The following is a 16,041-nucleotide window of genomic DNA, read 5'->3' as shown; positions in this document are numbered from 1 at the left end:
TATCACTGAAACAGCAGTTTTTCGGAACTGCTGTTTCTGTGCAGGGCTGTACATAAATGTGATAAGTAGTTCAATCCTTATCATTGCGATAAGGATTGAAAACTACTTTTCACTTTATGTGAATATTGATAAATGTGCCCCTTATATTTTAGCTGAAAGTGGAATCTCTACCTTACAAACCGGCAGGTGGCGCTAAGTATAGCGGAACTTAAACCAAGAAGGGGCGTACAAAGGGTTACTTTTTTTTCCCTTCCTTCCTTGCTTTCTGGTGTGTAAGTTACGGAAACAGCACGACGTTTCTGCTTAACTTCGTGCTACATTTGCTTCTTACTGAGCCCTGTCGTCATCGCTCTGTGAATCAAAGGTGCCATGTCTTCGGACGACATATCGACACTACCGGCCATAATGTCTAATGGAGAAAGCTCTGCATCCGCTGTACATCCTGTTGCTGTGGGTAGCAAAGTCACCGTGGTGTTGGGCGCTCAATGGGGTGATGAAGGGAAGGGCAAAGTGGTGGATTTACTGGCTCAGGATGCAGACATTGTGTGCCGCTGTCAGGTGAGTGCAGGGCCTCGGCGGAGAATAATAAAACCATTATTAGTATAAAATTTGTCTTGTTTGTTGGTGAATCGCTTGTACATAAGTGGGTATTAATCGGAATATATCAGTCACTGGTTGTGAAGTAATGACATTAGCCCGGCAGAAACACGTGGGGCACACCGCAATAACATGGGGCTTCAGTAACGCGCCAAATGTTGCCAGTGTAAGGTCAGACTCTACCTGAACCAGTTATTAGTGGTCATTAGGTTAATATGTAGGCAATTATTATCTCTTTCATTTGTATTTTTTTTTTGTTTTTTTTTTATAAACATGACCTTGTAAGTGTGTGTGTTCGTTCGTGTTCGCAGATCTTTAGGTGTGTGTCGCATGTAAGATCTTTCTTAATTATTGCTCGGGCCTACTAATGCATCTGAGACTGTTATAAACCAAATCCAGCTGAAGAAATGTTCCCTTTCTCGCTATGTCAGGAAATAACTTCCTACGCTTTGTGTACATGTGACTACTTCTACTGTATGAATCACATATAAGGCACCTGAGAAGGCCAAATACTTCATATAGATCTGACATGTTGCTGCATTTTTAAAACTTTTTTTTTTTTTTTTTTTTTTGCATAAGCTTTATTGAACAGTGTAATTTTGAGGAGAAACATAGCATTGTAAAGCTGTATAAAATTTATTTGGCTAAATAACAATGCATAATTTGTTCATTTCATGTCTTCCAATATTTTTACAAGTAAGTTTACTTTCAGTTGAGGTGTTTATATAAGTGACTTTAACTTCATGAAACTTGTTTGTGTATTCTGTGCATATGGATATTCTTGGTCTAAATATATTTGTTAGAAGGAGGCTCACATAGGGGTCATTAATCACTTGAGGGATGCAGCTGCGTTATGTACTTCAGTGTGGTTGGGAGCAGAGCTGGATTAAGGCTTCGGGGGGCCCGGGGCATTTAAGACAGGGGGGCCCCTAAGATCTAAAATTAAGGGCATAGTGACACATCCTGCATTACATCACCTACAGCCCACAGTATGACACTTACAGCTCTCCCAGAGGGCTCGCTTAGGTTGTCTACATAAGAAAAATCATTGCTTCCACAAACTAAAATACTGTACATTAAAACAATCATCAAAACATCACATTAAAATGGGTATTGACACCACACATTAAAAATACCATTGATAATGTACACTAAAACTAGCAATGATACCGCACGCTAAAACTAGCAATGATACCGAACTTTAAAAATAAAATTTATAATGCACATTAAAACTAGCAATGATACCGCAAATTAAAATACCATTGATAATGCATCATTGGGCATGGCCAGGCCACCCTCCTACAGACAAAAAACCTGCATTGTTGTGTACACCATTGAACGGTCACCAAAAATTGGGATTGTCCCACTAGAATCGCAACATTTCACAGACTTTGCTGCTCTCTCCTACCTGGTCTTCTCACTTCCACCACCTGTGCTGCAGGTTTCTTTAGTTGCGGCTTGTCTGGATCCTGGAATGTTAGGGGCCCTACTTGGGGAAAAAAAATGGGTACATTTAGAAAATTACAGCCACCCCCGGCGTTAAATCAGTACCACCCATGATTAATAATTAGGCCTTCCTCCAGCCCCAACATTAAAATAATAGTATTCCCATTTAATAAATAAACCTATTTCCCTCCCTACAAACAGCCCCAGCAATAAATTAATAGGTATATTTCTGAAATGTAAATACTATTTCCCGCAACCGTCGCAGCCATTAAATAATTCATAGGCACATTTTAATAAAGGGACCTCATTCTCCCCAAACTCAACCTCACATTCAGTAGCGCCCAAACCACCCCATCTTAAATTAATTAATTGTCTCCACTATTGTGCCTCTCTTCTCCCCCTTTTTACCTTACTGTGCCTCTCTTCTCCCCCTTTTTACCTTACTGTGCCTCTCTTCTCCCCCTTTTTACCTTACTGTGCTTCTCTTCTCCCCCTTTTTTCCTTACTGTGCCCCTCTTCTCCCCCTTTTTTCCTTACTGTGCCCCTCTTCTCCCCCTTTTTTCCTTACTGTGCCCCTCTTCTCCCCCTTTTTTCCTTACTGTGCCCCTCTTCTCCCCCTTTTTTCCTTACTGTGCCCCTCTTCTCCCCCTTTTTTCCTTACTGTGCCCCTCTTCTCCCCCTTTTTTTCTTACTGTGCCTCTCTTCTCCCCCTTTTTACCTTACTGTGCTTCTCTTCTCCCCCTTTTTACCTTACTGTGCTTCTCTTCTCCCCCTCTTTACCTTACTGTGCTTCTCTTCTCCCCCTTTTTTCCTTACTGTGCCCCTCTTCTCCCCCTTTTTTCCTTACTGTGCCTCTCCTCTCCCCCTTTTTTCCTTACTGTGCCTTTCTTCTCCCCCTTTTTTCCTTACTGTGCCTTTCTTCTTCCCCTTTTTCCTTACTGTGCCTTTCTTCTTCCCCTTTTTCCTTACTGTGCCTTTCTTCTTCCCCTTTTTCCTCCATAGTGTGCCTCTCTTCTTCCCCTTTTTCCTCCATAGTGTGCCTCTCTTCTTCCCCCTTTTTCCTCCATAGTGTGCCTCTCTTCTTCCCCCTTTTTCCTCCATAGTGTGCCTCTCTTCTTCCCCCTTTTTCCTCCATAGTGTGCCTCTCTTCTTCCCCCTTTTTCCTCCATAGTGTGCCTCTCTTCTTCCCCCTTTTTCCTCCATAGTGTGCCTCTCTTCTTCCCCCTTTTTCCTCCATAGTGTGCCTCTCTTCTTCCCCCTTTTTCCTCCATAGTGTGCCTCTCTTCTTCCCCCTTTTTCCTCCATAGTGTGCCTCTCTTCTTCCCCCTTTTTCCTCCATAGTGTGCCTCTCTTCTTCCCCCTTTTTCCTCCATAGTGTGCCTCTCTTCTTCCCCCTTTTTCCTCCATAGTGTGCCTCTCTTCTTCCCCCTTTTTCCTCCATAGTGTGCCTCTCTTCTTCCCCCTTTTTCCTCCATAGTGTGCCTCTCTTCTTCCCCCTTTTTCCTCCATAGTGTGCCTCTCTTCTTCCCCCTTTTTCCTCCATAGTGTGCCTCTCTTCTTCCCCCTTTTTCCTCCATAGTGTGCCTCTCTTCTTCCCCCTTTTTCCTCCATAGTGTGCCTCTCTTCTTCCCCCTTTTTCCTCCATAGTGTGCCTCTCTTCTTCCCCCTTTTTCCTCCATAGTGTGCCTCTCTTCTTCCCCCTTTTTCCTCCATAGTGTGCCTCTCTTCTTCCCCCTTTTTCCTCCATAGTGTGCCTCTCTTCTTCCCCCTTTTTCCTCCATAGTGTGCCTCTCTTCTTCCCCCTTTTTCCTCCATAGTGTGCCTCTCTTCTTCCCCCTTTTTCCTCCATAGTGTGCCTCTCTTCTTCCCCCTTTTTCCTCCATAGTGTGCCTCTCTTCTTCCCCCTTTTTCCTCCATAGTGTGCCTCTCTTCTTCCCCCTTTTTCCTCCATAGTGTGCCTCTCTTCTTCCCCCTTTTTCCTCCATAGTGTGCCTCTCTTCTTCCCCCTTTTTCCTCCATAGTGTGCCTCTCTTCTTCCCCCTTTTTCCTCCATAGTGTGCCTCTCTTCTTCCCCCTTTTTCCTCCATAGTGTGCCTCTCTTCTTCCCCCTTTTTCCTCCATAGTGTGCCTCTCTTCTTCCCCCTTTTTCCTCCATAGTGTGCCTCTCTTCTTCCCCCTTTTTCCTCCATAGTGTGCCTCTCTTCTTCCCCCTTTTTCCTCCATAGTGTGCCTCTCTTCTTCCCCCTTTTTCCTCCATAGTGTGCCTCTCTTCTTCCCCCTTTTTCCTCCATAGTGTGCCTCTCTTCTTCCCCCTTTTTCCTCCATAGTGTGCCTCTCTTCTTCCCCCTTTTTCCTCCATAGTGTGCCTCTCTTCTTCCCCCTTTTTCCTCCATAGTGTGCCTCTCTTCTTCCCCCTTTTTCCTCCATAGTGTGCCTCTCTTCTTCCCCCTTTTTCCTCCATAGTGTGCCTCTCTTCTTCCCCCTTTTTCCTCCATAGTGTGCCTCTCTTCTTCCCCCTTTTTCCTCCATAGTGTGCCTCTCTTCTTCCCCCTTTTTCCTCCATAGTGTGCCTCTCTTCTTCCCCCTTTTTCCTCCATAGTGTGCCTCTCTTCTTCCCCCTTTTTCCTCCATAGTGTGCCTCTCTTCTTCCCCCTTTTTCCTCCATAGTGTGCCTCTCTTCTTCCCCCTTTTTCCTCCATAGTGTGCCTCTCTTCTTCCCCCTTTTTCCTCCATAGTGTGCCTCTCTTCTTCCCCCTTTTTCCTCCATAGTGTGCCTCTCTTCTTCCCCCTTTTTCCTCCATAGTGTGCCTCTCTTCTTCCCCCTTTTTCCTCCATAGTGTGCCTCTCTTCTTCCCCCTTTTTCCTCCATAGTGTGCCTCTCTTCTTCCCCCTTTTTCCTCCATAGTGTGCCTCTCTTCTTCCCCCTTTTTCCTCCATAGTGTGCCTCTCTTCTTCCCCCTTTTTCCTCCATAGTGTGCCTCTCTTCTTCCCCCTTTTTCCTCCATAGTGTGCCTCTCTTCTTCCCCCTTTTTCCTCCATAGTGTGCCTCTCTTCTTCCCCCTTTTTCCTCCATAGTGTGCCTCTCTTCTTCCCCCTTTTTCCTCCATAGTGTGCCTCTCTTCTTCCCCCTTTTTCCTCCATAGTGTGCCTCTCTTCTTCCCCCTTTTTCCTCCATAGTGTGCCTCTCTTCTTCCCCCTTTTTCCTCCATAGTGTGCCTCTCTTCTTCCCCCTTTTTCCTCCATAGTGTGCCTCTCTTCTTCCCCCTTTTTCCTCCATAGTGTGCCTCTCTTCTTCCCCCTTTTTCCTCCATAGTGTGCCTCTCTTCTTCCCCCTTTTTCCTCCATAGTGTGCCTCTCTTCTTCCCCCTTTTTCCTCCATAGTGTGCCTCTCTTCTTCCCCCTTTTTCCTCCATAGTGTGCCTCTCTTCTTCCCCCTTTTTCCTCCATAGTGTGCCTCTCTTCTTCCCCCTTTTTCCTCCATAGTGTGCCTCTCTTCTTCCCCCTTTTTCCTCCATAGTGTGCCTCTCTTCTTCCCCCTTTTTCCTCCATAGTGTGCCTCTCTTCTTCCCCCTTTTTCCTCCATAGTGTGCCTCTCTTCTTCCCCCTTTTTCCTCCATAGTGTGCCTCTCTTCTTCCCCCTTTTTCCTCCATAGTGTCCCTTTCTTCTTCCCCCTTTTTCCTCCATAGTGTCCCTTTCTTCTTCCCCTTTTTTCCTACATAGTGTCCCTTTCTTCGTTATTCCCTTTTTTTTTTTTTTACTTACCTTTCTTGTAGCTTCTTTCTTCTCTTCTGTCTTCCTGTTTCTTTCCTGGTCCTCTCCGCGCTGCTCCTCACTGAATGACAGGCGTGACTTGATGACATCACGCCTGTCATTCAGTGTTAACAGTGCAGAAAGGAGGGACGCCGGCGCTGCGATGAGGTGAGTAGTATCTATATTTATTATTTTCACTATCCTGCTCCCCCCACCAACGCAGGGAGCCCCGAACCCGACCGCAGCCCTCCCCCTCTCTCCGAGGGCCCGCCACCGCCATTAAGAAAAAAAAAAATCAGTAGAGGTTATGCGCGCGGCAGGGGGCCCTTGGAGAGAGGGGCCTGGGGCACGTGCCCCCTGTGCCCCCCCCCCTTAATCCGGCTATGGTTGGGAGATGACCGCATACACAGGCTGATATTGGACATTTTCTGCCTGTTTTTTCTCCCCAACATATTCTATAATCTATTTTTGACTAGATTATTTTAAGGCTTGTTTATGGGCCCACACTGATGGGTGTGACCAGCTTATACAACATGGACATATACTATATTACAACCCTCATGTGCACTTGTGATCCTTGTATATGCCTATGACCACTCTCTGCCCATATGTGCAAAAAATACAAGCAAACACCGGAAATCACATCTTACTTGTGTGCATTTTATACCATATAAACCCACTTTCCAACTTTGAAAGTCTGCCTTCTTGGAAATCCCAGAGGGGGGAGGTCAAGTAGCAATTGCAGGGGAGGAGGGACTGCTGCAAAATGGCGCAATTGTTTCATTGTGGGGTCATGGTCAAAATGACAGTCGCCTAATTGAGACGACGTCCTACCCACTTCACTTCACTAGTGAAGTGGGTGGAAATTGGCTGAAAGGCCCACTCTCCCCGGGGTCCGGTAGAACTACTAAAACCTGGGATTTCATGTACATTCCTGGAGCATAGTCAAGTATGCTTATAGACTTATGTAGTTTTGTAGTTCTATTAAAATGCTGAGTGAAGGTACTTGCAATTGTCTATGCAAACAAATGTAATGTTGCTATTTAAAAGGCTAAAGGTTTTATTCCACCTAAAAAAAATAAAAAACACTGAAAATGGAAAGTTTAAACTACAATAATTTTTTGACATTGACTGGTGACTGGGCATTGTTGCAGTGCACAGATTAAAAAAAAAAAAAAATGAAGAACACTAATTCATCTCGAGACTATATTTTTGGAACAAACAATATATCTTGAGGTGTTTTACAATATGTATGTTACAGGTCTATTCTCAAATCAGTAATGGACAACTCCTAAGAGGACTGTTGTCCTCAAGAGCATGCACCACCTAACAGTATGTTAATTTATGGAGATGTGCGTATTAATGTAAGTGTTACAGACCCAAAGTATATATATTATAATGTTGACAAATACATGCAAATTTAAGTTCTTAGGTTATTTTCACTTTTTGTTTTATCATTCTTCACCACCATGCAGGGAGGAAATAATGCTGGTCACACAGTTGTAGTGGATTCTATTGAATATGACTTTCATCTTTTACCAAGTGGAATCATAAATCCAAAGGTTACTGCTTTCATTGGTAAGTATGCTATTCTTTTCAGATCTTTTTCTAACCAATATATTCACAAATTTGTGTGAGGAGCAAAATAAATGCAAAGATATACTGAAAAAATGTAAGCCAACATTTTGTTTTGTGTCCACTATGGTTTTTGTTTTGTATTGTACTACAGAAATTGGTTTTGTTTTTTTCTTTTTATAACCAGCACAAAGTTGTTTATTTTAGAACTGAGTATTGATCCACATGTGTTCATTCATTGCTATTGTTATTCTAGTATGTTCTCAGCAAAGAAAACTGCACTGTAATGACAATGAACTTATGTAGTCATCCTGTTCCTCCACTCTCTTTTCTTGGCATATATCATTTTTGGAAAGGTTTCTCTTTCATTCTATGAGGGACAGTAATGCCGAGGTATATGGAGGCGCAGCTCTGGGGTTGGGCACTTTAAATTTGGCTTAATAAATCTGTTGCAGAAATTCACTTAGTAGACCAGGGTTCATGTCTGGTGGATGCAGCTCTAAATATTTAATCTTATTAAAAGGTCACTAGAGGAGCAGTGAAGTTTACACTGCTCCCAAGCCTTTTCCACCTTTAGTGGCCATGGGGAAAGACTTTGCACTAGAGAGGCAGTGTTGTCTCTAGGCTGCCTTGACGCATTCGATCATGTTGTGGTTTACACTTCCAGAGAGATTTTCCCAACATCAACCTAACCCCCCAACCCTAGTCTTCAACTGGTGGAAGGATATTTATAGTGTCATTATATTCTGCAGCGCTTTACAATTGGAAATTGGAAAGCGCAGTCTTTGTTATTACAAAATACTGTGTATTAACAAAGTAAGTGGTAAGACTGAAAGGTTACAAACTATATAGCGATGTACACATCTGTTAGTGCTACTTTGATGCACTTTATGTAGTAAGGAGAGTAGTATCCCTGACCAATGCTCCAGACCACCTCCCTCACCTACCTATTGGGAAGTACCCAAGAAGTCCTTTTTAAGTTGCTATACGGTATGAAGGTACGGAACACACTCTTCGTTGCAGAAGTACTAGATTAGTAAGGAGGATAATATGGAAACGCCTGCCTATGGCCCAATATACCATCATCTATTTATATAGTGTCACTAATTCCCCAGCGCTGTACAGAGAACTCATTCACATCAGTCCCGGCCCCATTGGAGCTTACAATCTAAATCCCCCCAACATATACACACACACACAGACCGATACTGGAATTTGGCAGAAGTTATATATTCTGACCCTTTTATGGTTTCCTCCAGAGAGATTTTGAAAAGGAGGTAATGATTTGTAGGAGGATTACTAAGAAAAAAAATGGATGCATGTTAAAGTACTTAACTTGCTATTCATAGAAAAAATACACCTATGTGGGAGTGTGCATTAAAAACAAAGCGTGGAAATTGATATAAACCTGTTTAGGCAGGAACACTTGACTTATCATTAAGGATGAGCGGGCTCGGATTCCGCTAATCCGAGCCCACCCGAACAGTGCGGATCCGAGCACTGTTCGGGAACTTCCGGGCGCCAAACGAAGCCAAACCGAGGCTATGACATCCAAGTCTCGCGTCGGATCTCGCGAGACTCGGATATCATAAATACTCACCTTGCGGCCGCCATCTTCATTTCGCCTGACATCAGGGAAGAGGGAGGGTGTATAGTGTAGTGGTGCTCTTTACTTGTGTCTAGTGCTTTGTCCTTGCTGAGTCCAGTGGTGCATCAGTCCAGTGGTTTGTTCTGCTAAGTGCATAGTTATTTTAAAAGTATTAAAACATCTTCAAAAAAAAAAAAAATTATACAAAAATCATTTTAAAAAAACATAAAAAAAAAGTCTAAAAAAAATTTCTTGCAGTCCAGAAACATTAATATACTGAAATCTATAAAAAATTGTTCACTGTTCCAGCAGTAAAAATAGTACTGTAATACAACGTGTGCTGCATATAATGGAGTACCAAAATTTAAAGGATAAAGTAGGGAAAGATCAAGACCCACTTGCTTCTAATGCTGAACCTGCTGCCGCTAGTCATAACATAGACGATGAAATGCCATCAACGTCGTCTGCCAAGGCCGATGCCCAATCTCCTAGTAGAGGGCATGTAAAATCCAAAAACCCAAAGGTCACAAAAATTACCAAAAAAAGGAAATTAAAAACATCTGAGGAGAAACGAAAACTTGTCAATATGCCCTTTACGACACAGAGTGGCAAGGAACGGCTTAGGCCCTGGCCCGTGTTCAGGACTAATGGTTCAGCTTCACCCAAGGATCTAAACCCTCCTCCTCCTCCCCCCCCCCCCCCCCCTCCAAAAAATTTAAGAGTTATGCTGTCAGCAACAACACAGCAAACAACTCTGCCTTCTAAAGAGATGTTATCACAAATCCCCAAGGAGAGTCCAAGGGTGTTGGTGGTTGCGAAGCCTGACCTTCCCCTCACTGTACGGGAAGAGGTGGCTCCTTCCACCATTTGCAGCACACCCTCTGCATATGCTGGAAGGATCACCCACAGTGTAGATCCAGATTTGGATAATGAAGGTGTCAATGTTGTACACCGGGAGGAGGATATTGATGTAGCTGGCGCTGTGGAGGAACTTGACGAGGAGGATGCTGATGTGGTTATCTTAAATGAGGCACCAGGGGGGGAATCAGTTGTTGTCCATGGGATGAAAAAGCCCATCATCATGCCTGTACAGAAGACCAAGAAATGCACCTCTTCGGTCTGGAGTTATTTTTATCCCAATCCGGACAACAAATGTATGGCCATATGTACCTTATGTAAAGCTCAAATAAGCAGGGTTAAGGATCTTGGCCACCTAGGGACATCCTCCCTTATACGTCACCTGAATAGCCTTCATAGTTCAGTGATTAGTTCAGGAACTGGGGCTAGGACCGTCATCAGTCCAGGGACACCTAAATCCCTTGGTCCTGTTGGATACACACCACCAACACCCTCCTCGTCAACACCCTCCTCGTCAACTTCCTCCACGATCTCCATCAGATTTAGTCCTGCAGGCCATGTCACCAGCCAGACTGAGTCCTCTTCAATCCGGGATTCATCCGAGGAATCCTGCAGCGGTACGCCTACTACTGCCGCTGTTGCTGTTGGTAGTCGGTCATCTTCCCAGACGGGAAGTCGTAAGAACGCTACGTCTTTCACTAAATTGACCGTCCAACAGTCGTTTGCCATGAGCACAAAGTACGACAGTAGTCACCCTATTGCAAAGCGAATAACTGCGGCCTTAACAGCTATGTTGGTGTTAGATGTGCATCCGGTGTCCGCCATCTGTGCAGTGGAATTCAGACAATTTGAAGGAAGTATTGTGGCCCCGGTACCAAATTGGGTACCGGGGCCACTCCACTACGCAGTCCAGAAAGCTTCGTATCAGATAATAAAATATGTTCACTGTTCCTGCCAAATAAAAAAAGAATGAAAATGCCCTGTCATCAACGAAAACAAGAGGTAGTGACGCGCTAGAACTCCACCCTCTATATGCTGCAGAGGATGGAGGAGCAGAAAAAGGCCATTCAAGCCTACACAGCCACCTACGATGGGCCACGTGTTAGTGCCGCCCACTTGTGTCGCTTAGCTTAGACATCCAGCTACCTTGGTGCAACGTTTTGGACTAAAAACAATATTGTGAGGTCTTCTGAATAGACTGGAAATTAGTGGAAATGATTGTTATTGAATGTTATTGAGGTTAATAATAGCGTAGGAGTGAAAAAAAACCAAAAAACTGGATTTTAGCACTTTTTATGCTTTTTTTAAAAACAAATCAGAACCAAAACACTAAAAGTGGCTGGTGCACACCCCTACTTATCATACACTCCTTGTTTCCTAATGACTTTTCCAGGTATGTGTCACTAATAAAAAAAAAAATATTTATTGCACTCTCCATAACTAATGTAACACTTACACCACTTAGATTTGTGTTACATTGCTGTAAGCTTTCAATAAATGTAGTTTACACAAAAAAAAATTGTGGTACAGAGCTTTAATATAACACTAGATGCTCGTTTTCAATTGTCCATGTTTTTTTTTTTTTTTTGTTTTTTTTAGGAAATGGAGTTGTAATACATCTTCCTGGTTTATTTGAAGAAGCAGAGAAAAACTTAAAAAAAGGACAAGGCAAGCAATTTTGTTATCACACTTATGTGTTTTGTGATATTTCCTTTTCTGTATTAACATGTTTGTTCTTCTTTAGGTTTGGCAGGTTGGGAAAAAAGGCTTACAATATCCGATAGAGCTCACATTGGTAAGAGTTTTTATTAACTTCAGGTGGTGTATTTATATATGTGTGGGTTTATACATAATTTAAAGCTTTGTGCCACAGGCTTTGAATAGTTTAGTATCCAAAAACTAAGTAAAATTGCAATAGTGCTCTGAGACTACAAACAGAAAAGTGATCCACGGGTAGTTAATAATGCTTTATTAGACACTTCTAGTACTTTAGTAATGCAACACGTAGCATATAAACATAAAAACGCATTACCTGAATGACATGGATATAATTAATGTGGGCTCTGTAATAACCTCTAAATAGGTATATATGGTATTAAAACCTATATATTTAACTTCCACTATAAACCAGACTACTCCTCGGCTGTTTAATAGACAATAATTCTGTCCGTTTCAGAGACACTATTTAACGTTTTGGATAAAAATCAACATAACTAAATAAATTTAGATATGAGTGACCTCAAACCAGAAATAATAAGATGCCCAGGAGGTGAGTCCAAGTGCTTGTGTATCTTGGGCAAATGATAAATAGGTGTGACTGGGTGCAGTGAAAATATGAATTTCATCTTATTTCTGGCTATAACCCCATCCGTTCAGATTTATATACGCTTTCCCTCGGTTAGTCCTTTTTTTTTTTTTTTTTTTTATATATAGAACAATGACTTACCAAGTTGTCTATATACCTCTTTTCTGTATTCTGACATATCTTGAACCACAACTCCCTTTTTTTATTTTATTTTTTAAAAAGATTCGGATTGTATTGGTCTTTCGTGGGGCACCTTGGTGGTCAGTAGTTTACCTTTTTACTTTCAATATTGATACTAATGATCTTGCAGATTGCCTATGGAAGGTGTACATAACACTAAACCAAAACACAAGTTGCCTTACAGAAATGAGCTACTAATAAGTCACAGATATGTGTAAAAGTTCCCATACTTTTATAGAACTTAAAATATAATTATTATTTAGCTGTAGCAAACATGTGAATGCTCTTCAAAAATCTAACAGATTCATGCACTTTCTCCTCCACACACAGCACTTCCTCTCCCGTTATTTTATACTAGGTGAACAAACTGGTTTCTTGAGAACTTAAACTATTTAACATTGCATTTAGGTTTATTGTGAAGAATAGTCTGCTGGCTATTCACTCATTTTTTGTTTTTCTGCAATAGCCAGCACTATATTGAATTTGTAATATATACTACAGAATTGTTAGTTCATAGTGACATGAGTTCAAATTTGTGTACTATGTTTCATGTATACAAGTACAAATGTAGCAGAGTATAATGTATATAATGTTTCATTCATATGACTGCAAAGCCATTACTTCAGTGTCTTTTCAAAAATGGGCAAACCAAGACTACTTTCTCAAGAAACAAGTCCTCTATTGTTGTTTTGAGAAGTGAAGCCTATTCTATGCGTTGGATTGCCATGACACTGAAGATTAAAAGTTTAAAATAGGCAAGCAGACTGGACGGTGGATGATTGGAAAGGCGCATTATCTACGGTTGAGTCTGTTTTGAAGGGTTTGGCTCAAAGAGGAAAACATGTGAGATGTAGAGCAAATAAACGGATGCTGGAGGAGTGCTTGTCTTCTGTCTATGTATGTATATATTTACATACACCAAGCAACCACAACATTAAAACCACCGACAACTGAAGTTAATAACATTGATTATTTTGTTACAATGGCACCTGTCAAGAGGTGAGATGTATTAGGCAGCACGTGAAGTCAGTTCTTGAAGTTGATGTGTTGGAAGCAGGAAAAATGGGCAATCATAAGGATCTGAGTGACTTTGACAAGGGCCAAATTGGATAGATGACTGGGGTGTTCTGCAGTGGTTTGTACCTGCCAAAAGTGTTCCAAAAAAAGTGAACCGGCGACAGGGTCATAGGTGCCCAAGGCGTATGGTGTGGGGAGCGAAGACTAGCCTGTCTGGTCCAATAACACAGTACTACTACTTTAGTACAGATTGCTGAAAAAGTTAATGCTGGTTATGATAGAAAGGTGTCTGAACACACAGTGCAGAGTACTCATGCTGGCCCCTGTCCACCGCCGAAAAACGCCTGCAGTGGGCACGTGAGCGCCGGATGTGGACCATGGAGTAATGGAAGAAGGTATCCTGGTCTGAATCACATTTTTTTTTTTATTTTTTTTTTTACATCATGTGGATGGCCAGGTGTGTGAAGCGCATTGTATACCTGGGAAGAGATGGCACCAGGATGCACTGTGGCACGAAAGCCAGGTGGTGTGATGCTCTGAGCAATGTTCTGCTGCAAAACCTTCGGTACTGTCATTCATCATTATTTATTTATATAGCACCAGAAAATTCCGTAGCGCTTTACAATTGGGAACAAACATTAATAAGACAATACTGGGTAATACATAGACAGCGAGGTAAGAACCCTGCTCGCATGTGGATGTAACGTTGACACGTATCGCCTACCTACACATTGTCGCAGACCAAGTATTCCTTGATGGCAGTGGCCTCTTTCAGTGGGATAATGCACCCTGCCACAGTGCGATTGTTCAGGAATTGTTTGAAGAACATGACAAAGGGTTCAAGGTGTTGACTTGGCCTCCAAATTCCCCAGATCTCAATTCAATTGAGCATCTGCGGGATGTGTTGAAAAATCAAGTCTGAGCCATGGAGACCCCACCTCACAACTTACAAAACTTGCATAAAGCATCCGCTGCTAACGTCTTCATAGGTCTTGTGGAGTCCAGGCCTCAACAGGTCAGAGTTGGCGGCACGAGGGCATCCTACACAGTATTAGGCAGGTGGTTTTCATGTTGTCTGATTGTTCTGTGTGTATGTATGTGTATGCATGTGATATAGATATATATCTTCAGATGTCATATAATTGATTAAGTATAGCTCTGAGAAATCTTGCATTTGGTTAGTGCATGTCCAAAGAAGAACTTCATGAAGAACATTCAAAGCAAATTGAAGAAAATGGTTCTTGAAAAGTATATGACACATCTGTAAGCTCCAATGGGGCAGGGCTGAGGTACGCAAATTCTCTGTACAGTGCTGCGAAAGTAGTGTTGCTATATAAATAAATGATGATCTGTGAATATTTGTAGAGCGAGTTGTGCGTTAGGGAGGCCACCAAAAGGTCTTTGACATCTATTTCATGGTAGAGGTGGGAGAGACCATCCATTGGACAAAAATAGCCCTGGCACTTTTGAAAGTGTTAAGTGTTCTTGAATATATTCATTTTCATTTCATGTAAAATGTGTCAATAACAATTGGTGTGAATATTTTCTTTATTTATTTTTATTATAGCCACTGTACGGCACTTAACAGCTCCAGGCCACTCTTATTTAAACAAAGGAGCGGAGACAGTAACAATCCAGCCAGAGCGTAGGTTATTGCAGAATTGAGAGCATATTTGCAAGGTTCGGCGGGGAGTCGTCTTGTCTTGTGCTGTGTGTATTTGTGCATGGCACAGGACATGTGGAGCCCTAAAGCAAACCCAAATGTATATATGATTTTATGCTTATAACATTCTTTGTACAATTTTCGTTCATTGAGGTCTTCTAATGTAGTTTTTCTTGTTCCCTAGTTTTTGATTTCCATCAAGCTGCTGATGGCATCCAGGAACAGCAGAGACAAGAACAAGCAGGAAAGAAGTATGGATACTACCCAGTCTTTCTACAATATAGTATAGTTATGGATGATTTTCTTTTGGCACTAGACTTTAGTGCTGTATGAGTGGACAAAAATAATGTTTTAAAAGGCACAGACCAACATCTCTTCAATGACAAAAAAAACAAACTAACATGAATGAGAACAAGAAAATGTCTTAAAAGTTGGTATTTATGACTGTTGAAGTAGGACAATTGAAAATGGCTATATATGGCATAATATAATTAGTGAAGAGATAAAATAACATTCTGCCTACTGAGAAGAACATTGTACATCAATATAGTGTATGGAAGTATGCCTTTTTGTAGATGACACATATATGTGTAACCGGGTAGACATACCAGGAGGGGTAAAACAAATGATTGATGGTAGGCTAGAGTAGTGTTTCTCAAACCCAGTCATCAGGACTCCTAACAGTGCATGTTTTCCAGGTGACAAGGGAAATAATTATACCACCTTTGTCGTTCAGTAATGAATACACCTATGCTAAAGCAAGATATATGGAAAACATGCACTGTTAGGGGTACTGAGCACCATGTTTAAGAAACACTTGGCTACAGGAATAGTCAAGAGTGGCAACTGCATTTCTCTGACATCCTTGGGGGACACCGGGACCTTGGGGTATAGAGCAGGGACAGGCGAACATTGGCACTTTAACTTTAGTTAAACAAAGCTCTGGCTCCACCCCCTCTATACCCCACCTCCTGCTAGAGGCCAGTCTAGTTTAAGTGCCCGGCGAAAAGGCTGTGTCTGGGCTGCTCAGCAGCCCTCTTCTGTTACTTTTATTATTTTAT

At 42.2% G+C, this 16,041-nt stretch overlaps 1 protein-coding gene across 1 annotated transcript in view; it reads left to right on the top strand.

Annotated features, from left to right (window-relative positions):
* The first annotated feature begins 217 nt into the window (after positions 1–217).
* Positions 218–16,041, top strand: part of LOC142144465 (adenylosuccinate synthetase isozyme 2) — an 88,625-nt gene continuing 72,801 nt past the window's right edge. Inside the window, exons 1-5 of the mRNA XM_075203353.1 lie at positions 218–558; positions 7,270–7,372; positions 11,415–11,483; positions 11,560–11,610; positions 15,165–15,231. Coding sequence (XP_075059454.1) covers positions 370–558; positions 7,270–7,372; positions 11,415–11,483; positions 11,560–11,610; positions 15,165–15,231 — 479 coding nt within the window. The 5' untranslated portion in view covers positions 218–369. The remainder of the gene's footprint in view (positions 559–7,269; positions 7,373–11,414; positions 11,484–11,559; positions 11,611–15,164; positions 15,232–16,041) is intronic.

This window comes from Mixophyes fleayi, chromosome 3 (genome assembly GCF_038048845.1).
Source record: "Mixophyes fleayi isolate aMixFle1 chromosome 3, aMixFle1.hap1, whole genome shotgun sequence".
NCBI classification, from domain to species: domain Eukaryota; kingdom Metazoa; phylum Chordata; class Amphibia; order Anura; family Limnodynastidae; genus Mixophyes; species Mixophyes fleayi.
The sequence above is the reverse complement of the archived record's forward strand: the minus strand, read 5'-3'. Positions and strand labels throughout refer to the sequence as shown.